Source organism: Ornithorhynchus anatinus, chromosome 4 (assembly GCF_004115215.2).
Source record: "Ornithorhynchus anatinus isolate Pmale09 chromosome 4, mOrnAna1.pri.v4, whole genome shotgun sequence".
In the NCBI taxonomy this organism is placed as follows: domain Eukaryota; kingdom Metazoa; phylum Chordata; class Mammalia; order Monotremata; family Ornithorhynchidae; genus Ornithorhynchus; species Ornithorhynchus anatinus.
Genome location: NC_041731.1, coordinates 3458914 through 3482254, shown reverse-complemented (window position 1 = coordinate 3482254; position 23341 = coordinate 3458914). Strand labels below are relative to the sequence as shown.

The 23341-nt window shown below is 47.9% G+C and overlaps 1 protein-coding gene across 4 annotated transcripts in view; it reads right to left on the bottom strand.

Annotated features, from left to right (window-relative positions):
- NSMCE2 (NSE2 (MMS21) homolog, SMC5-SMC6 complex SUMO ligase) overlaps positions 1 to 23341 on the bottom strand; it is a 154037-nt gene that overhangs the window by 89715 nt on the left and 40981 nt on the right. For all 4 annotated transcript variants that reach the window (XM_007661131.3, XM_007661137.3, XM_007661143.3 and 1 more), the window contains one exon: positions 5336 to 5489. In XM_007661131.3, the coding sequence (XP_007659321.1) occupies positions 5336 to 5489 (154 nt within the window). The remainder of the gene's footprint in view (positions 1 to 5335; positions 5490 to 23341) is intronic.

The window sequence follows — 23341 nt, the reverse complement described above, 5'->3', positions numbered from 1 at the left end:
CTTCCCACCTCTGCTCCCCTCTGAACACCCCCATACCCCCCCTCTAAAACACCCTCCCACAGCTGCTGAACCAAGACACACTGTCTCTTTGGGTCTCGTCGGGGAATAACAGAGACTCTGAAACTCGCTCAGAAATGTGTGGAAATTCCAACACTCAGGGGCATGAAAAACAGGACAGGATGAAACAAGCAACTTACTTTAGAGGAAGCAATCCTCTATAAAAGCCGAATGAGAGACGGCATAATCTGGTAGGTGTTTTCTATAACTAATTGTTTTGTTTCTAAGGTTCTTTCATTGATGTATTGAACACTGCAGGGAAAAGCGATGAATCACCCATCTTCACACTTGGTTAAAAACCGTATTTGGATGATATACCTTGGAGGGTTTATGGCTGGCATTTAAATACAACATCAATCAAAGAACTTGGCTTTAACGACTTAAAACCTTTGATTGACATCTTTTTTAAAAATAGAATCGAATTTAAACTGTCCAAAGGGAGCCAGGTTGAGGAGAAAAATGCTTCTGAACGGCAATCTGTAGGAAATTCCCCATAGCGTTCAACTGCTCTTATCCACAAATAGCTATGACACACTTGCAGAAAGCACCAGTCAAAAATTAGCCTGGGGACCACACCTATTCTTCTAATTTTCATTTCCTTGCCACCTGAAATTCACTCTCTCTCTACTTTTTAAGCCGACATATCAACGACAAAAATACTTCTCGATGGAAATTAAACCTGAATGGCCCGAGAGAAATAAATAACCGTCGTTAAATTTTCTCACCAGAAAAAAAAAATCACTGTGAACCTGGACTCTAATAATAATTAGGGCATTCATTAAATGCTTACTGGATGCTAAGACGTTGGGGGTCGATAACGATTATCAGATTGGCGACAGTTCCTGGCCCATGGGGCTCTCAATCTATCTTATCCCCAGTTTACAGATAAGGGAACCGAGGCACACAGCAGGCCAGTGGAGAGCTGGGAAGAGAACCTGGTTTTCCTGACACCTAGACCCGTTCCACTAGACCACGGCGCCTCACAGACAGAGGTCAGTCCGGCACTCGGTATACTGATGATCCACGCAACCTTCGGCCCCCTCTGCCACGCTACGGGAAAGCACATCGCATAAAATGGTATATTCCCTCATATTCAGCTGCTGTTCTTATTTGTAGCCACCTCTAGACCGTAAGCTCGTTGTGGGCAGGGAATGTGTCTACCGACTCTGCTGTACTGCACACGGTAAGCGCTCAATAAATACGCTTGACTGATTAACTGACCTATGGCTCATTCCAGATCCACAGAATGCACTGAAGCAAAAACTGCAATTAATGTGATCATCCTTTTTATCCAAATACAATGACTGAAGCTGTAGAATTTTCACCTGAGGAGAGGAAAGAGTGGTTCATTCTGCGCACCTCACTGTTTCCTTCCCAACTACCTCCCAGCATCTGCTTTACCGTGGAGGAAGTCTGTCAAAACCAGAATTGCACTAAAAAATGATCTGTAACCCTCTCAACATTTTCTCTCTCACCCTTACCAGTCAGAGTACGTGTCTTAGATTGGTTGACGGTTTTAGCAATATTTTGTCATTTATTTAAATCTTTCAATACTTCCGTAAAATGACTGAAGTGCGCTCTGAAGGTTTTATCTTGCATACTGGAATTCACGCCACGAGGCTTATGTTGCCAACTACTAATAACTTGGCGTACTCGGCGATATTAACTGTGAAACCAAACCGCTGTAGCAAAACAGAGTGGAGAGACCACCAACTGGTTGTTTTCACAGAATCACCACGCAACGTAAGCATTAAGAAATGCCACGAATGGGAATGGGACAGGCCAATAATCTATGCAGCGCCGTATTTCCATCTCCGGCAGGATGCTAAGGGGAAATGGGTGAAGGTTGCCGTTTTTGATATTACTGCTTAGGGATGGATCGGCTACCTTCTTAGCCCCACGGCACTTAAGTGAATATCCTTATGGTCTGCTGCTCCTCCTATCTTGTCATTTTACTTTATCATCTGTCTTCCCCACTAGATCGTAAAGTTCTTGAAGACAGGAATCATATCTGTCAACTTGGCTGTATTGTACTTTCCCAAGTGCTATCTTAGTATAGTCCTCTGCATCTATTAAGCACTGGGTAGAGGTTATGGATTGATTGATTGATCCTTAAGTTCCCCTCCTCCCTCTCTAATAGCTCCCTTCGTCAACGCTTAAAGATATGCAATATGGTGATTGCATATCTCCAATACTTGTTGGCCAAGACATGCGCAAGTGTTTTTCTTTCATTTTATCTTGGAGACAAAACACTAGCTACTTGCAGAGTCCAAAACAGTGAAGCAGCGTGGCCTAGCGGGCAGAGAAAGAGCCTGGGAGTCAGAAGAACGTGGGTTCCGATCCCGGCTCTGCCATTCGTCTGCTGTGTAACCTCAGGCAAGTCATTTCCCTTCTCTGGGCTTTAGCTACCTCATCTGAAAAAGGGGGGATTAAGAGGATTGCAAGCCCCATGAGGGACATGGAATGTGTCCAACTTGTCTTTATCTCAGTACTTATTACGGTTCCTGGCACATAGCAAGCACTTAACAAATACCATAAAATAGAATTTAAAAAAATATATAAAACACTACACACAACCTTGGAAACTGTCCATTTACCACATGCTGAAAAACTATCTCGGCATGAAGATGTTGGCTGGCAAGAGGGAAGTCAGATAGGGCCAGGGCAGGTATATCCCGTTTCAGGGATGATTTTCCAAGACCACCTTTCCAAATCTGTTGTATCGCACTCTCCCGAGCGCACAGTAAGCATTCAATAAATACAGCGGGAAGATGGCTGAGCTGGGATTAGAACCCAGCTCTTCTGACTCCCAAGGCCCATCCTCTTTCCACTAGACTACTTAACTTTTTTCCCTTCACAGAAAACACAGATTTTAACTAGCAACGATACCTGCACTCCAATAAATATAGGGGTGAGATTAAATTCTAAACATACGTTCTTTGCTGCCTTTTCTGTTTTAGAAAACCTCTCTTTAAAAGCTCCTCCAATGCAAATACTGAAAGTGAATGGCTCTCGATTCTTCTTTAAGGAAGTAGCATCATGTATCTGAAAAAGCAAGCACCTCCAAGGCAGACAGAAGATGATTTCTTAATTTTTTGAGTTGCTCTGGTAAAATGGAAATAAGGAGCCAACTGTGGTGTTCAACTGTAGCATCCCTTTCCTAAAATACGTAAGTCAATTTGGAGAAAAAAAAGTTCATAAAATAAAAGGAGTACATACAGACTTCCACAGTTATCTCTGCAAGAAACTCTCTCAACTGAGCTGTTCCTCTTCAGAACTTGTAAACTTAGGCTACTGAAGTCTGGGAAAGTTATACAAAATTATTATAATGGGTCTCCGAGTCGGCTCACAGCAAGGACAGATTTGAATCCATGTAGAACTGCCGGAAAACCACCCCAACGGGGGTTATTTTAAATCCTGCAGCAGAGAAAACTCTCGACTTCTTCGATGATCCATGCCACAGTTCAATCTCCCATGCATTCCACAACTGGGGACAGGGGGCATAGATTCTCCCTCCCTTCATCCCTTCAACCTTCCCTCCCCAATAGCTGGGGGGTTGTGAGGAGGAAGTGGGACATCTGCCTGGAAGCGGGGGGTCGCCAGGCCAATCAACTTCTCGCACTGTAAAACACCAGCTGTTCTGAAAACCACATTACCAGGAGCGGTTCCTGAGGGAAGCTGCTGCTCACAGCTCCAAATTTAGCTGGAGCTGAGGCACCAGCCTGGAGCTCCCCAGAGCAGCTAGAAAGCGAACCTCCACAGGACCTGTTGTTTCAGGACTGATCGCTCAGTCCCCAAAGTTCCAGTTGGTGGTTCAATACCTTCCCATTGGAACTGGATTGAAATCCAGTCTCCGCAAACCCTCCGGGTGCTGCTATTTTTCGGCGTGCAAGGTGACCGAATGACGTTTGATTTCCGTGACAGAGCCAAGTCTCCGATGCTGCAACTCAAACCCATTTTCCGGAGAAAAAGTGGGTTGCCGACATCTGTATAAGAAGTCATTAAGTAATCTCTTGCTCTTTTCTCTCTTCCCTGGCCAAATAACTTCACTTCTTTCAACCCTCCTCATAGGTTCTTTTCCATCTAGAGCTTTTGGTGCAAATATTTTCCATATTTTAAAAAGTTTCCCCGCTCTCATACGTTGAACAGATTGATTGCCTGGAATTACCAACTCAGCCTTTAAACTGGAGGGTTAAAAGAAAACTTCAAGAAATGCTTAATAGTTCCCAGTCCATTAAAGTGGTGAATGGTAAGAGTATCCCAGAAAAGAAGAGGGAATGGTTAAATGACCCTTAAAAGAAAAGGTGTATATTATTTAATTGTTCCTGAAGGATTAAATTAGAGGAGTGATTGGGGGAAAAAGGGAGAGATGGTAATTTGCCCACATGCCATTGTATGAAAACTGCATTCGCTGTCTTTTCAAAAACTAAGCAAGACAACTCACCGAGCTCTCCGCAGTAAACAGGATAGAGAGAAATTGCAATTTTCACATATAAGGTTTTCAAATGCTACTAAACAACAGCTAAAAAATCAAATCTGTGGCCCGTTAGAGTTTAGTATTGTCTTCGGGCATTTAAGCTCATTTAGTAGTCTTTCCAAACCCCCGAACTGCAAGCCCGCTAGCCCAGGAAGATCTGGCACCTGGTTGGCAAATTGCACACCCATTTGGAGTAATGGAGCCCGTCGGTTTAGATCAAACTCCGCCGCAACGCCCTGCCGTACATAGGATCTGTAAATTTGCGAGCATATGGTCGGAAAACTGCTTACTCCGGAAATTTAAAGTTAAAGCAAAGGCCTCTTTACAATTGCAAAACATCCTAAATTGTGAAACTTGAGCTATTGGTTCAATTGACAAAAGTAAATTAGCTTCCCTAATCCTTTTTTGAGATCTCAGCATCAATTTAAAGAAAATGCTATCTTTAAAAGAAAGCGATTTCTAAAGACAAAACCTCAGGACTAATTCCAAAAAAGGGCACCAAATACATTTGCCTTTCATGTTGCAAATGGAGACTGTGGTGGGAGCCAGAGCGAAAACAAGAACAACTTCTTCCCACACTTTTTAAACTCCTGAAGAGGCGAATTTACATTATTGCTAAAAGAGGCTAGTGTGTGACTCTTAGCAAGGAGTGAGGCTTAATTAGCTCCAAATGTTCTAAAACAATTTACTAATCAAGAGTTACTCAAAAAGGAAAAAGAGAAGCACGGCATCGATTGGCCGCGTTAGATGGACTCACGGTACAGTTTACAATAAGGTCATTTCCAAAAACCGCCAACTTACACTGTTGCTTCAGGTTTCTCAATTGTTCTTTAAACTGCATGAACTTTTCATTCTTTTGGAGGTTGGCATCACAGTTCTTTCTCTGCACAGTTGACAGCTTCTCTTGAACCATGGACTGTAAATCTGGTATTGTTTCTGGGCAGTCACGCTTTAGCTGGGAAAGAAGAAAAAAAGATGACGCGACTAAAAAGCAAGACATACACCTTCCCCACGGCACAAGCACACAGAAGATTTGGGGGCGAAACCACAGGTTTCTCCGAGTTTCTCCAAGGGCCAGCTGTGACCAGACCCAGCTATTTTTACCCCAAGACACACTCGGTAGAATTAATTCATGGCTTTACCCAAAGAATGAGGTTTACCTACTATGACTAGTAGAGTGGTGCTTTTTGTCAGGGGCTGAGTTCCATTATCACGACTGCGTTAAACAGGAAAAATGGCTTCATAAAACAATATCATGCAAGCCAAACCTCCTGGGCTTGCTTCTGAACTATGTCTACTCTTGCCCTTGAGGGAGAAGGTCTGTTCTAAGAAAACGGCCTAAGTGCAACACGTTATAAAATTAATTGGAAGGAAAAACTAGGTTCCCCCACTAACAGGAAAATGCGCAATAAGATGACGTTAGGGGATGAATTTTGGGTGGAAGTGATGTTATTTTGACCTCCCGTTAGGAGGTGAGGCAGGTCTCCGTGCGGGAAAACGGATATTCTGCCAACATAATGTCTTGAATAATATTACGAGGGAATGAGCTCTATAAGGAGCCGAAGCCGTGATGGAAAGTTGCTTCTGGGAAAGAAAACAACTAATGAATAGTTAGTCTTTTTGATGCAAAAAAGGTCAGAGAAAGGCAAAGGAAAATGTCGTTAAACCATTAATTGGTTTCCACATGGGTCAGCCAAGGAAGAGCAAAACTGCAAAAGAAAGAAAGTCACGAACTTAAGTAATCCTTCGGCCATTTTCGTTGGTGACCCTGAGCTACTTATTCAGGCTCTTCGATTCTGAGTTTCTAAATAAATGAAAAAAGATTATTTCCCCAACTGATTTGATTGTTCCTTCGCTTAACTAAATGCCCCAGTGGGAAGCAGGTAAACTGAACTGAAATACGAATATCAGAATATGAAATATCGATATTTTACCAACCAGGCTTTTAAATCGCAGATGGTCTGAAGAGAAAATCATCTCAGTGAGCGTGTGTGTTTGGGGAGGACAGTCCTTTGAACTGGGTCCAAACCGAAGTTTAGGCTCTGTGCCAGCCGAACGTGTCCCTCTCGGAGATGCAGAATTTGTGTGTGGGAGGGGACCACGCATCGCACAACTTATTGACAGGTTGAACAGAAATACACAAAGATTTTATAAGAAGAGATGATGGGGAGATACAAAACCAACTTAAGTTTAAATCTTTTGATTCGTATCCTTAGTTGGGGAGCGCCCAGAGGTACAGTACCCGGGTCTAATTCCCAACCGTGGAGTCTCTCCTAGTGCTTTGCACACAGTAAGCCCTTAATAAATACTATTATCACTATTAGGCCCCTTGATCATCTTGATGATAAAAACAAGTCTACACCACTAAAATCTCTCCAGGAGTACTCGCCTGAGCTCTTCTTTTATGGTGGGGAACAGGTGATGAATTTAACAAGTTATTCGGAGTTTATTTGGCCACCACCTTGAAGGGAATTCATTCACTCATTCATTCAATCAACACTCATTGAGGCTTACAGTGTGCACAGCACTGTACTACACGCTTGGGAGAGTACACTATAAGAATAAAGACACATTCCCTGCCCACAGCGAGCTTGTAAAAGTAAACTCAGAAAACTTGATGTAAAAAAAACTGGCGTGCACTGGGAAGAGAATTTATCATCACTAGGGTTAATCAGTATGATTGTATGGAAAGTATGTAACTAAACATCAGTTCCTTTCTGGATTAGTACAGGCACCTCTCTCAATATAACTGGGTTATGTTTTTTGAAAACGAGGTGGTAACAGGAGATTAGTTGTTCTAGAGATTTACACATTTATAAATTAGGATCTATTCTAGAAATTAGGATCTATCCTAGAACCTCTGAAAAAGTGGGAAATCCTTTTTCATGCTTCAGTTGGAAATGTTAAATATCACTAAGCTCTTCTTTAGTTTTCGGTTAAATCGAAAGCGTTACATCACAACATTACCTAATGAGGAGTGATACGACTCTGAGGCTGTGCAGGAGGTTGCTGAAGAAGTTTTATCTGCTCCAGATCCTGTTAGAGGTTTTTCCACCTTAGCTGAGAATCTGTTCCATTTAGGTTAAACAAGCAGCCTTCTTTTCTTCATAAAACACTCTATAGTAGCCCAGCTCCTTCTGAACAACCCTGCACACTTTCAAACTTCATCAGGCTTTACAACCATTTTTTTTTTTACATTGTATTCGTTAAACACTTACTAGGTGGCAGGCACTGTACTACCCGGGGGTGGTAGATGCAAACTAATCAGGTTGGACAATCCATGGGGCTCATACCCTTCATCTCCATTTTACAGATGAAGGGTATGAGCCCCATGGATTGTCCAACCTGATTAGTTTGCATCTACCACCCCCGCGTAGTACAGTGCCTGCCACCTAGCAAGTGTAATTTTACAGATGCAGGGACTGAGGCCCAGATAAGTTCAATGACTTGCCCAAGGTCACAGAGCAGACAAGTGGCAGATCCGGGACTGGAACCCAGATCCTCTGGCTTCCAGGCCCGTGCTCTTTCCACGGTCCGTGCTGCTTCTCCGATTCCCAGGGCTATGCTTTTCCCACAAGGCCAGACTGCTTCTCCTCTCTCTTGCTCTCTGCAGGAACGTGGGAATACCATCACATCCGGGTGCCTTCCCATTTTTCATGGTTTTGACTGCACGAGTTACTTCCTCAAAAGACGGGGCGATAAGGTCACGCCTTCACATCGAGATGGCTGACTGGCTTCAGATAATAGGCCTTTCACTGCTCCAAAAAAATCAGAGCGGGTCTGGCCGTAACGGGAACAGACACCGCGTAGACCAGTGGTTCATCTACACCCGAGTGTTCTGCCTTGCGGAGAGATGAGGCGCTGGCCAGCCTCCGTGACATTCAATCGCATCCTTGAGGGTGTCTTTTCTCTCTAATGATCTATTATGGACCTCTCGGCCATGAATGTCCCCCAAAACCCCTTCAGCCTGTTGATACGTGGTGCCTGACCATTTTCTCTGGAGATACAATCCTCACGCTCACCACCCGCGGTGTGATGAATGAAAGAGTGTTCATCTCTCAAAAGGAGCCAAGGGCAACCACACCCATAAAATGGGACTCCGTCTGTTGTTTGATAAATAACCTCGGGGGGAAAGGGGATTCGTTCGGGGGCTCTTCCAGCTGTCACTAGTATTCCGGCTTGGAAACCAACCCACGCTCGGTAATGTACGGTAATGGCGAGATGCTTCCATCCCTCCTGCCCACGCTGCTCTCTAAGGAAAGGAAGAAGGGAGACTTTAGCGAATACCCAAGAGGGCCGGTGGTATCTCTCCTTCGATTCCCCTTTCCCAGCCCCCCCCCCGGGACGATAAGATGATCTTACCGTTGGGCTCTAGGAGGAGGGTGGCACTACCGAAATGGATAGAGAATCGGGGAGGATGAAAAAGGGAAAAGAAAGATAAAGAGCTTCGTCTATAATCACTTTTCATTTTAGGTGGCAGGGAACGCGCAAGGAGTTGTTCTGTAGCTGGCAACAACGACGAAAAAAGATCAGATTTGGAGAAAGGTGGATGAGTAAAGGTTCTGGCAAGTGACGGATCTGCTACTCAAAGTAGTTCATATTCTTCGGAGAACGGTGTCCAGCTGCTCTCCGTTTCTACTGAGGGCAGAACGAGGGAGGAGAGACAAACCGAAGCCGGACGTATTTACATTAGATATAAGGAAGAACTGCCAAATTTGAATGTTGATAAACGTTAAAGTGGAATGCCCAGAGTGTTCTGGAAATGTTTAAAAAAACATGATAGACACTCATCTGATTGCGACTGCGTTTAGGTTGAGATGATGAACCAGAATATCATTATTAATTACATGTGTTAAGGGCTTACTTTGTGCAGAGCAAATTATGAAGCGCTGATGAGAAGGGACGAGAGCGTTAACTGAAAAGGGCTCTAACCAGAGGGAAAATGGGATGAGCAGAATAAACAATTCAACTACAACAGAAGTACGGTTTCCTATTATTCGCTTGGAGGAGTACTCCGTTTTCAACGGGATTATATAGCTGCTGATGCTCTTTACCCCACGTCTCCCTGGGTCCTTTTCCTTTCTTTCTTTCCTGCCGCTATCTCTTCACCTTTGACCCCCATGTTTTATGTGTCATGTTACCTGTTTCTCTACTTTGTTCCTTCCAGGTGCCTCTCCTCACTTTCCTCCCCTCATTTTCTTTCCCCTTTTCTAATCAATGCATATTTCTGCCTTTTCCTGAAATCTTTTGTCCTCTTTGTGTACCCCTCCCCGCCACGACATCCCTCCAAACCCCTTCCGTTCCTTTCACTGCCTTGCGGCCTCCTCCCCTCTCTTGTTCCTGCTCCTTCAACCAATCGCTCGCCTCTTCTCCCCATGTCCCATCTGCTTCCTTTCCCCTCATTCTGTCTTTTTCTAGTTTCCTTTCAGCCTCTTCTCCTCCCCCCGCCCCCACCCCCACCATGTCTATTCATTTTCCATTTCCCTAACCAACTCCCCGTTGGTCATTCTCTTCACCCTTCCTCCTCTCCTGCCTGATCTATTGCTCTCTCCCTCTCCTCCCCTGCCCCGCCTCCTGAGATTCCCAAGCAAGTTTTCTCTTCCCCGATCCCACCCCTGCCTGCCTCTGAGCCTACCCCGGACCAATCAAACAACTGCAGTTCCTGAGAGGCAGAAATGCGCGGCACACAGCCGCCTTCATCCTGAGCAACCAGGATCGTTCGCATTCGAAGGCAAGCCCGGTTGGATTCGGTTGGGAACGGCCCCGCCCTCTGACATCCCCAGATTCAGAATGAAATCAAGGGATTGGCTGCATTTTTTATCGATCGTGATTAGCCAATGGAACTGGAGGGAAGTGTCGAGAGGCAAGAAAGACGACAGGAGTGGTGAAATCATTTTTAAAAACAAATACAATACCCTAGTGACGGCGGACGATGAGAACACGGAGCGAAATGCGCGCCTGGATGACAGCTCTGAAGTGGAGAGTCACAGATTCCTACTTACGTCTACTCTTCGGGAACACGTTCCTGGGCTCTTCGAGTTTTACAGAGCTGGAGTTCAAGTCCTCTGGACTATTTTCTAGCTCTTTAAAAACCAATCACACCCAAGCTGTTCCTACGTGGAACTGCGTGTCTTAATCGGTCTTTTGTGACGCACTCTGCATTTAAGGACGAGGAATCTGGAGACGAACGGTACAGTGGATTCGCCTGGTTACGATCCGGTTATTCAATAGAAAAATCAAACGAGCACCGTTTCGTTCACGTCTTTGGGTTCCGGTTTCTTAGGCACATCTGGGAAAGGATCGATTAAAGCGGTGGTATTTGGTGGGTGCAATACAGGACTACATACGCTCTAACCCTCTGAATAGTATTCCCACCTCAGCCCCTGCTTTAGCTAACTTTCAGTAAGGCACTTTGACTTTCAGATTTACCCACATGAAAGCAACACCGTGGGGTGGAGAATGAAAGGTAACTCACATATGGGAGTCTGTGAACGCTGGAAGCCGAAGGATTAATCTGAGGTTGAATCGGTTTTCCCCGATCGGAGGAAATAATAACGGATGAACCATGAAATTTGAGTCCTCCCCCAGTAATTTTAAAAGAACGTTTTCAAAGCCAAATACGCTACTGAGTTTTTTCCTATTTGTTCACCTACAGAGGAGGTAGCTATGCTTTCTTCTAAACCAGCATTTTCAACATTTGTAGCAACTCAGAGAGTGTCAGTTTACTCCACGGGGTAAAATCAGCGTCTCCGCCTTCCATTACTATTGCTCGATCACTATTATTTCACAGAGAGGAGCTCATGGGAGCTGAGAACATTAGTGGGCTGAGTCATTCACACTTTTGAATCATGTGAAAATCCAGAATAAATGAGTCATCCATGTAACTGAATCAGGCTCTTAGTCTTCCACTCTTCCCAAAACAGTAATTTCTAATTGTTCGGTGGTCGGCTTTCGGTTGTGAATAAAAAGCAAATATTTGGTAAGTTTAACAAAAGCAAAATGGCCTTAGAAGTCAACCGGTCGGTGGTATTCGCTGCACGTTTACCGTGCGCAGAGCACTCTACTATAACACAGAGTTGGGGGAGACGATCCCTGCCCTTAGGGAATTTAGTCGCTTCAGTCTACCTTTCACTCTGCCGCCCCGATTACCTTTCTGCAGAAACGTTGAGAACCCTCCTCCTCAAAAATCTCCAGTGGTTGCCTATCAACCTCCGCATTAAGCAAAACTTCCTCGCTCTTGGCTTCAAAGCTCTCCATCACCTCAGCCCCCTCCTAACTCACCTCCCTTCTCCCCTTCTCCAACCCGGCCGGCACACTCCGCTCCTCTGGTGCCGCTAACCTTCTCACTGGGCCTCGTTCTCCCCGTCCCGCCGTCGACCCCGGGCCCACCTCCCTCCTCTGATCTGGAATGCCCTCCCTCCTCAAATCCGCCAAACTGGCACACTTCCCCCCTTCAAAGCCCTACTGAAGGCTCACCTCCTCCAGGAGGCCTTCCCAGACTGAGCCCCCCTTTTCCTCTGCTCCCCCATCCCTCCCCGTCACCCCGACTCGCTCCCTTTGCTCTACCCCCCCTCCCCGCCCCACAGTACTTGTTTATACATGCCTTCATAATTATAATTATCTTTGTTTTTATTAATGATGTGTATATACCTATGATTCTATTCATCTATAACGATGCCACCGATGCCTGTTTTCTTGTTCTGCTGTCCGTTCCCCCCTTCTAGACTGTGATCCCGCTGTGGGCAGGGACTGTCCCTATTTCTTGCTGAACTGCACTTCCCAAGTGCTAAGTACAGTGCTCTGCACACAGGAAGTGCTCGATAAATATGACTGAATGAACAAATTTACAATCTAGTGGGGGCTGATGGCCCGCACGTGCGTGCGCACAAATACACACAGCTGGGTACTGAGTAGAAACTGCTTTCCAGTCCACATCCTCCAGATTTCAATTCGCATCCACGACCTTACTGTACTGGAGCCGCCCAGCTGACTCTCACGCCGGACGCCATCGCCCGAACTGGGAGGGACTGACGAAGCCGCTCTTGGGCCGGGCCCGAATCTGGAAGTGGACCCAGACCGATGACACCCCGCGCTTACGACACAACGGAACCGGTCATGCCCCATCATAAATGTACATCAGGTAACGTCCCCACAGAAGATTACATTTAAAAGGCAAAAGCTTGGGAAAGTTTTACTGGCAGGCATGTCCGGGCTGAGACTCCGGTTGGTTTCACCCTGGGTGACCTACCGGTCAACTCCTGGGCACACGGAGACCCACTCTATCTTTTACACGGTTTACGGTACCGCCTCTGCCCTGTTTAAAAGGCATCGCACAACCCGACGATGACCAGTGTCGATTATGCCCCTTCATCTGATGCCAGTTTCTGTTGCCAATTGCACAACTTGCCCTGAACTTGGTTGGATCCAGTTCTTTGAGCTGAGCTTATTTCCTGGTGCTATTATCTGGCATGGGCTTGACTTCTGACAGAACACTTAAGAGATAATATTTCCCCGCTGTGCATTATGACACATCAAGCGGACCTCAAGGGTTGCCAACACGCCATAACACACCTCGTTCGCATAGCAGCCAACCCACCTGCAAACACCTCTTCTCCTCCTGGCCCGTCGAGGGCCGTCACGGGAACGTTCAAGTTCGGAGGCGGGACGGACGCGCTGGCCGCCGACGGACCAATATCGTTGAAAACAGGGACGCTTCACGCGGCCTATCTTGTAGCGAGGGGGTGACCTGCCATCTACGTAATCGTGTTGCCAACTGCCTCCGCTGCCGAAAATCGCTCCAGTAAATTTAGGATGGCGTTAGGCCCACTACGGGTCAGAATCAAACGGGAACCACTTGTTTACCCAGAAAGCGGCGAGAGGATTTCCATGAGGAGGGCCGAACTAGTGATCTTTTCTCTCCCTTGGTTGGATGAAAAAAACCATGCCTAAATAGCACAGACACCCTTCTGTGGGGAAGCGTGGTTGTTCTTTTTTCTTTTTTAAACGCTCTTGAATTTCAACATGTATCACGTTGGGGGGAGAGAGATTATAATTGTTGTTATTAAGAATACTTTGCATGTACGTAGCACCTTTTATCTGACTAGCTCAAAGCACTTCACAAGTATCATTATCCCCATTTTACAGATGTGAGGAAACCGTAGCACAGAGTGGTTGAGTGCCTTGCCTTGGGGTCACAGTGAGTCAGTGGCAGGCCTTGAACGCAAGCTAAGATTTCTGCTCCCAGGCCCCCAGCTACAATCTCGCTACCAGATTCTCCTCCTATCTCACTTGACAGAAATCTCCGGGGAACGGTTCAAAATAAGCTTTCGCGTCTGGCCCCGGAGTTAATAAAACCTGCCTACTTACACCATACCTTTGTTACTCTCTGAGACTCTGAGCTGCTCTGCCCTTTGTAAGAAGAGGAAAAATACACCTGGGCAGGTGGCCTGGTAAAGCGACCGGGTACACGGAACGGAACTGTTCCGATTAGGCAACGCGAGAAAGTAGAGATGCTTGCACTCTTCTTTTCCCTTCCTTCGCAACCCCAAGCATCCCTAACATCCTTATCAAAATGCCTCCACGTGAATTCAATCCAGCATGCGCATTCCCTGGCAGCTGCCTTTATCATTTACTTGGCACCTCTCACTGCGGTGGTGGTTCGGTGGTAGAACTGGTGCCTTGCGTAGCGAGGAGATTTTGTTGCTCGAATTGTGTTTTGAAGCCAAGACTGGAGCACGTGCTCGAAGCCATAGCTACCATATTTATAATTTGAAAATCTCTCCCTTCACAGTTGTGGGATAACGCTTGGATGTCAGGCGAGTTGAGACCTTTGTGCGATTGTAGCCCGTTTCCAATTAATGCCCGCAGTGGCACGGAGTCTAACATTCACACGCCACCACTCCCGCCCACCTCTCTGCCCACAGGCACTGTGAGGCGCTCGGGGATGCATCGGGTGAAATCCAAGTCGCATTCTCCCTCATTTCCGGCTCCACAGGCAGCAGGAGCACAGAAATGGCCGGAGAGATGGGAGAAAATGGAAAAGAGGGGCAAGAAAGGAGGCAGAAGGAAGAAACCTCCACATTCTCTGATTTCCCCACACCGCAACGTTATCCTTCAGTTCACAGAGATACGCTTCATGAGCGTTTACACTTTCCCCTCAGTTACAAACCTCTTTATGTGCCTCTCGCGACTCGGTTATTTTATTCTACGCTTGACTTTGCCCCTCTTTAAAAGCGACCTTCCTTCACTGAGCCATCACTCCCTATTTCATCCTGCTTCTGATCTTTCGGCTCAAAGTCCTAAAAGAATGCGGGCTCAGCTAACTCATAAACAATTTGGAGTTACCCTTTCTCTCGCTCAAGCAATCTTCATTTAGCTATAATCTCGAGGAAGTGGATCTTCAGGTTTAAATCGGCTTAAGCAGGGAACGAAATAGCTCGAAAGTCCAACACCAAATTAGCCGGGGAAAAAAATCCATTTAAAAATCCATTTCTTCCTCGAGGTCTCACACCCTCCATGGGTTACTGTCTCCTAATACACCGTCACTGCTTGCCCCCAGACAAACACACGCACCCTCCTCGGGGAGGGATATCTCTTCACTGCTTTAGCCCCCTTCCAAGGCCATTATAATGATAAAGCGTAAATTTTTTCCTTATTTTTTTACCCTCAATCAGAACTGGCTGCTCTAATCAAACAAAGCCTAATATTTTCCAAAGGGAAGGGACAGTGTGTTTCAAAAACATAAACATAACCGGCCTCCTGGTAACTTTCAAAACCGTTCTTGTATTTCAGTATGTTTCTATTTAAGTCTCTAAGATTCCCTGCCTTTGCCAGTTTCATATACACAGAATCTCAGTAAAAAGTCAGCAAAACCAGAGATGCTCTATTTTCCCTTCCATTGTATTTCGGTATGTTTCTATTCAAGTCTCTAAGGTGTCCTGTCCTTGCCAGTTTCGTATACACGGAATCTCGGTAAAAAGCAAAAACCAGAGATGCTCTACTTTCTTTTCCATTTTTTCTTCCATCTGTCATTTCGACTGATGTCAGCATCCCTGTTCGAGCAGTTCTTTCGCAATGATCGTATTCCTCCTCCGCACTTGCTAAACTTGCATTATAAATCATGTTGCTATTTTTTTTATTAGGCCCGTTTCTAACCTTTAACTCTGAGGGGACTACTACATATTTTGTACGAGACAGAGCGCATATTTAATTACCATTAATGAAAAACTACTTCCCTGTCACACGCGAGCCGGAGCCCCAGATAAATTACGCGAAAACTTTACTTCTCTAAGCGTGTTTCGTTAACCGAGCTTCCTATCAGTCTCCTTCAATCGCCTTAATTCGATCAGATTTCAAAATTACTCCGAGGATGTTAATGGCTCCCAGGGTTGACTTTTCTTAGCAAGAGAGAGCAGCACACGGTGGGAAGGGAAACTGCCAACTCGGATCCCAGCTGCCCCCCCGGGCAAATGTCCTGGCAACGAGGACCCACCCTTTCAACCGCCCCACGCAAAATCATCTGTTCTGCTGCCAACATTTCCAATTCATGAATCCTACCGCTTTATACCATTTCTCACGAGCAACTTAATAATAACGGTATCTGTTAATTGCTCCCTATGTGCCAAGCACCGTATTAAGCACGGGGGTAGATTCACGATCAAGGAGTCAGCGGCTTTCACTGGGCGCTTACTACGTGCGGAGCACTGAACTGAGCAGTTGGGAGAGTCCAACGGATTTGGCAGACGCATTCTCTTCCGCAGCGAGTTTACAGTCTAGAGTTAAGTGGATTGGATACAATCCCATGTAGGGCAGGGACGCCCCAGATGGGACTCACGGTTTAACTAGAGGGAGAACAGAGAAGAAGGCAGCGTGGCCTAGTGGATAAAGCAAGAGCCTGGAAGTCAGAAGGGCCTGGATTCTAATCCCGGCTCCGCCTCTTGGCTGTTGGGATTGTGGGCAAATCACTTAACCGCTCTGTGCCTCAGTTACCTCATCTGTAAAATGGGGCTTTAAGACTGTGAGCCCAATTTGGGGCATGAACTGTATCCAACCAGATTAACTTGTATCTCCCCCGGTGCTTAATACACTGCCTGGCACCTAGTGAGTGCTTAATAAATACCATTAGAAATGCCATGAGAAACAGATAGGTAAGCTCCCCCTTTCAGACGAGGAAACGGAGGCATAGAGAAGTTAAGTGAGCTAGAGATGATAGTTGAAGGGGAGGAAGCAACCGAGCTCTCCAAGGGAGCGGGTGTAGATGGAGGATAGAAGCAGATCCAGAATTGAGCCTTAGGGCAGCCCCGCAGTGCTCGGGAGGCTAACGTCCATCTGGTCAACAGTACTCTTTCACCCTTTCCACAGTTGCGGGTGGTCTGCGCTGAGTGAAAATCAGCATATCGACAGGTCAAGAGATTCTAGGCCTTGGCCAACCTGAACCTAAAGAAGCTGGCTATTTGTAATAACAATAATGATAATGATCGCGGTATTCGTTGGGTGCTTACTACGTGCCAGGCACGAGGAGAGATATAAGATAATCGGGTCCCTGTTCCACGCTGGGCTCACCGTCTTAATCCCCATTTTACAGATGAGATAATTGAGGCCCAGAGAGGTGAAGTGACTCACCTCCTCCAAGAGGCCTTCCCAGACTGAGCTCCCCCGTTTCCCTCCGCTCCCTCTACCCCCCCCCCACCTCTCCGCAGCTAAACCCTCTCCTCCCCCCTTTCCCTCTCCTCCTCCCCCTCTCCCGTCCCACCCCCTCGGCACCGTACTCGTCCGCTCGACTGTCTGTATCTTCATCGCCCTATTTATTTTGTTTAATGAGATGTACGTCACCCCGATTCTATTTATTTGCCATTGTTTTTATGAGATGTTCTTCCCTCTGACTCTATCTATTGCCATCGTTCTCGTCTGCCCGTCTCCCCCGATGAGACCGTGAGCCCGTCGGAGGGCAGGGACCGTGTCTCTCTGTTGCCGACTTGCACATTCCAAGCGCTCAGTACAGTGCTCTGCACATAGTAAGCGCTCAGTAAATACTACTGAATGAACGAATGAACTTGCCGAAGGTCTCACAGCGGACAAGCGGCCGAGTCGGCATGAGAACCCGGGTCCTTCTGCCTCCCAGGCCCTCGCTCTATCCATTAGGCAACACTGCTTCTCTTTCAGCCAACCGAGAAGACATGCAAATCACTACAGGTGGGGAAACATCAATACGAAAGCCAAAAAAAACCTCAGCACTATGTCTTGGTAGGATTAAGGAGATTAAATAAATAAGCAAACCAGGCACCTATCAATATAGATCTGGTAGAGTCTGGCAATTTACTCATTCGGCAGCCAAGCTAGACCAAGAGGGTAGCTTTAAACTGGGGAGGAACTCTGAGTTAAAGTGGCTTCTCGCGTCTATTGTGCATTGTGAGACTGTTACGACAACGTTATTAGTCAATGAGTTGAACAGTGGACTTCTGTCTGGCTGAACGGAACACGGCGAACAGGCGTGACCGATCTCTATTATAAGGCCCGTAAGAATGCAGAAGGACCCTAGAAAGAATGGGATGATTTCTTTCTCAAGGAAGTTATGGGTCATTCTGGTGATTAACGAGAATGCGCCGTACTGGTAAGTGACAGATCAACGCACTTCAGACGGAGATAATGACGAGTGGAGAGACGGGAATCTCAGAATCCCCACCACGCACACCGGGGTCCAGATTCTCTATAGAAGAGCGATGATATCCGCGTCATTTCTTAGGTGGCTTTAAGCGTTAAATCGGCACGCAGAGAGTTATCACCTATGGACCGGGAGCTGGGAAGGCCTAGCGACCCGTAGAGTAGAAGCTCCTCGAGGTCAGGGACCATGTTTACCAAATCTCCCGCCTTGTGCTCTCCCAAGCGTCCGGTACAGTGCTCTGCACACAGTAAGCGTTTGATGAATTCCACCGACTGACTGCCAAGCTGAGGCCCACCTAGGAGGTGGAAAGAGTTAGAAAACAGCTCTGCTTCGACGTGTTCAACTGAGCCTGAGCCTCAGAGAGGAAAGGCTATGAGAACGCGGCCCCGGGTGACGCCCGGCCCGTCCGTTCGGTCACCTCCTCCCTCCAGTGAGGGCAGCGGGGCAGAGCCAAGGAAGGCGGGTGAAAGCAAACCGGGAGGGCGGCCGGCTCAGGCCTCTTCGACGGTCGCGGCACCTCGCCGACGTCAAGACGGCTCTGTCGTCGCCTCGCCGGGAGGCTCCGGGGCTGATTCGGGTCAGACTTGAAGGGAGTCCTCTCCGTAGCTCACGGGCTTAGTCCGTCCTGGCCGACAGACCGGGACCCTCGGTGTTGAAAACAGCCCGAGGCGGCCAAATCGGAGGTGACTCACCCTCTGCCATCCCCGGATCTGGCCTTAACCTCCGGCGAATTCCAACCGCTGCTCGGCAGCTCCCGGCTCCAGGCCCGGCACGCTCCGAGGGCCTGCGCGGCTCTTTCGGTCAAGAAACCTAAGCCTCTCAGTCCGCCCCGTGAAATTTAATTTACAAGCCAAACAAAGGAACGCGGAGGCATCCACCTCACGGAAGGCGGTGGTCCGACCTGCCCGACCTCCGAAGGAAGTTCTAGACGTCCCTCCTTCCTGGGGGGCCGAGTTCAAACCCGAAGAGGGTTCGGGCTGGCAACTGGACTGAGTTAAAAGATCTTCCACGGAGGAAAAATTCACCGGGGAAGCAAATCACCTTCATTTCGCCGGCTCCGCACCACCGCCGGATACTCACCGGCCTGGAACGAGAGGAATCCGGCTGAGGCTCGGGCCATCTCTGACTGAGGACTCGTTCATTCATTCGATCGCATTTATTGGGCACTCACTGTGTGCCAAGCACTGTACTAAGTGCTTAGAGGATCCCTGGGAGGTGGACCTGGGGTCTTGAGAAGGACTGTGGCCTTGTGGAAAGGACCCTGGCCCGGGATTCAAAAGGACCTGGGTTCTATCTAATCCCGGCTCTGCCATTTGGCTGCTGTGTGACCCCGGGCAAGTCAATTAACTTCGCTTCTGTTACCTCATCTGTACAGTGGGGATTGAGACCGTGAGCCCCATATGGGACGGGGACTGTGTCCCACTTGATCAGCTTGACTACCCCAGTGCGTAGTACAGCGCCTGGCACAGAGTAAGTGCTTAACGGATACCGTAAAAAAGAAAGAAAAAAAAGCTGATTGAAACCAGGGTTTCCTCAGCTCCAGACCCGGATTCATCTACAACCTACTTGCCCTTCCTAGAGTCTTCCGGGCTCGGCCAGATTTCTTCCAAGGGCACCGGACACCAGAGCAAACGTGCTCTGATCCACCCTTCATTCATCTTTAAGGATAATTACGTGAGGTGAGTGTGTGGTCCCTCCGGGATATAATAATGATAATAATGACGGTGGCGTCTGTTAAGCCCTTACTTTGTGCAAAGCACTGTTCTCAGCCCTGGGGGGGATACAAGGTGATCAAGTTGTCCCATGTGGGGCTCACAGTTTTAATCTCCATTTTGCAGATGAGGTAACTGAGGCACCGAGAAGTGAAGTGACTTGCCCAGAGTCACAGAGCAGACAGGTGGCGGAGTTGGGATTCGAACCCACGACCTCTGACTCCCAAGCCCAGGCTCTTGCCACCGAGCCACTCTGCTTCTCAGGGATATCCCGGGCTTTACCTGATACGGGCGGGCACATAAAAAGGGAAAATCGACGGTGCACTTTACGGGAAAATGGTTACAAATAAAATCTCACCACAGCACCTGCACCGTTCATCCTTTCCCCAGATCCCCGGGTCTGTCCGACCTCCTGACGCTGGGAGCGATGTCCCTTTCTTAAAGCAAGAAACACTGAAGTCACCCTCTTAGGAGTCAGTGTCTTCGATCGTCATCTCAAATCCATCATCAAACCGTGCCTCTCCCCCTACCCTCCCGTTAGAGATCTTCCCCTCCTTCTCTACCTGTCGGAGTCTAGGTCGTCGCGTAATCAGTGATATTTACCGAGCGCTCACCGTGCACGGCCCCGTAGTGAGCAGATGAGAGAAAACAATCCAAGGGAGTTAGAAGATACGTTCCCCGCCCTCGAGGAGCTTCCAACCGAAGTACTCCGCGGTCCACTCCTCTTCCCCTCCACCGGGTCCGCACCTCCACTCACTCATTCAATACTGAGCGCTTACTATGTGCAGAGCACTGTACCGAGCGCTCGGAATGGACAAGTGGGCAACAGAGAGAGACGGTCCCCGCCCACCGACGGGCTCACAGACCAATCGGGGGATTAGATCTCCACCCGCCCCCGTTTCTCCCCCGCGGCCCCCGGCTGTCCGTTCTCCACCTCGCCAGGCCTATCCTATCCTTCACAAACGCAGGGAAGCCACGGTCCATAAAAACTAACGCGATCCTTTCCTCATTCCCCCTTTCTCTCCTTTCTACACCATTTACTGTCCTTCTCCAGCGGTGGCCCTGAAACTTCTTAGACTGAATGTCACTACAGCGGGAGGGGAAACCCCCCTCTACGCCCTGGGAGGGGTGTTCTCCACTTCCCACTTCCCCAAGCACTTTCATTCTAAAAATATTCCTTGCAGGGCATACCCAGTGGCTCCGACAGCCCAGGGTATCACGGTAAGAGAGCCCAGCCGAGGAGCGGCCCACCTCTCTCCGGTTCAGTCAATCAGTGCTACCTACTGAGCGCTTCCCGTGTGCGGAGCGCCGTACGAAGCGCTTGGGAATGCCCAATACGATGAGAGTAGGTAGACACGGTCCCTGCCCACAGGGAGTTTACGGTCTACTCGGGGAGGCGGGCATTAAAATAAATTACAGAGGGGAAGTAGAAGAATATAAGGATATTCAGCTAAGTGTCGCGGGGCCGGGATGAGTATCGAAGGGCTAATGGACGCTTCAATGGAGTAGCCAAGCGCTCGGCGGAGGCGGAGGGGGTTCCCACAAGCCGACCGCCTCCCCCGTCCTTCTACCCCATCTATCGGCGGGGCAGGTTTCGATGGGTCCGAAACTCCGGGTACAGATTCCGCTAAGCAATCGACATTCTTGGAGCACCGGCTCATCGCATTCGACGACTTTTCATCGGTCGTGTTCTTTTTTCATTGCGATACGATGAGTCTGCCGAAACGAGCCAAAAGATCAGAAGGTTTAAATCCTTTTAAAGTATTTCCTCATGGCTATATATAGGGACTTAAAGTTTAAATATTTCATAATAAAAAATGACTCAATGCACATACAATTCAAATCAACTAGAACATATTAGTCACTTGTCAAAACGATACAAGAAACTTATGTAAATGACTTTGGAGAAAGAGCACGGCAGTGGATATACAGAAACATTTACCAAAAAGAAAGATGACTAAATCAACCGACACGGTTTGTATTTCAACTTCTCACATTTCATTTCCATTTTTTCTAATTTGGGGTGAGGAAAAAATCGACTCGAAGAAATAGGCTGCGAAAGCTGGAATCGGCATCCATCCCATCTCCGCACCGCGGGGACCACTCGCTGACGGAGACGCACCTCGGACCTCAAAATCACCGGACGCTACTCCACCCTCAGACTCAGCAGATGACCGACCGTAATAAGAGCCACTTAAAGACAGATTGGTGTAAATGACGAACAACTGAATCGGCGGCTAGAAAATGACCGTTATCCGTCATTTATTTCAATATCTGGCTGCCCCTCCGGACTGTAAGCTCCTTGCGGGCAGGGAATGTGTCTATCAACCCCGTTGAACTTTCCCAAGCGCTCAGTATAGTGTTCTGCACACAGCGCTCAGTAAATACCACCGAATGACCGACTGAGGGCATTCCGCAACCCGCCCACGGTTTCACACAGCAACAGCGTTCCCCAAGTTCTAACAGTGACATGGGAGGCTTCGCTCCCAGGGGTCGAAAAGCAAAGGCCCGCTGGGAATCCTACAGCTCAGGGATCCGTGGGAACTCTGGGGAATCAATCGACCAGTCAATCACGGGGATCTACTGAGCGGCAGAGCTCGGGAGAGAACAATCTGACAGAGAGTCGGCAGACGTGATCCCCGCCCACGAGAACCTTACGGTCCAGATGGGGGAAGCAGGCATTAAAATAAGTTAGTTAGGGGAAACGGCCGAGAATCAGGATATGTACAGAAGTGCTGAGGAGCTAGTGCATGTCAAAGATTATCAAAGATTATCGACCTATCCTCCACACCTTCTGGGCGGGGCCGTACACCAGGGGTTCGGGAGGGGAGGAAGGAGGCTTTCCTGGTCAAAAACTCAACTCTTAACCCTACTGACCCAACAGCTCTTGTCCCACCTCTCTTCTCCCACTCTTGTCTAAATCAGCTGAACAGACTAGATGCCCTCCCAACATCTCTGTGCTACTCTAACTTCCTTACAATTCTCTTCTCGATCCCTTATAATGATAGTGATAACATCGTTGCTATTTGTTAAGCGCTTACTAAGTGCAGAGCACCGTTCTAAGCGCTGGGGTAGATACAGGGTCATGAGGTTGTCCCACGTGAGGCTCACAGTCTTCATCCCCATTTGACAGATGAGGTGACCGAGGCCCAGGGAAGGGAAGTGACTCGCCCACAGCCACACAGCTGACAAGTGGCAGAGCCGGGATTCGAACCCGTGACCTCTGACTCCCAAGCCCGGGCTCCTTCCACTGAGCCACGCCGCTTCGATACAGCGCACGACACCTCGAAGCCGCTATCTCTTATCCCTTCTAACGCCCCTTTAACCATCCTGTTACTTTTAACTTGGTGGACCAATCCCTCCATCTTGAAACTCTATCTTCGAGACCGTGAGCCCACTGTGGGCAGGGATTGGCTCTCTCTCTTGCTAACTGTA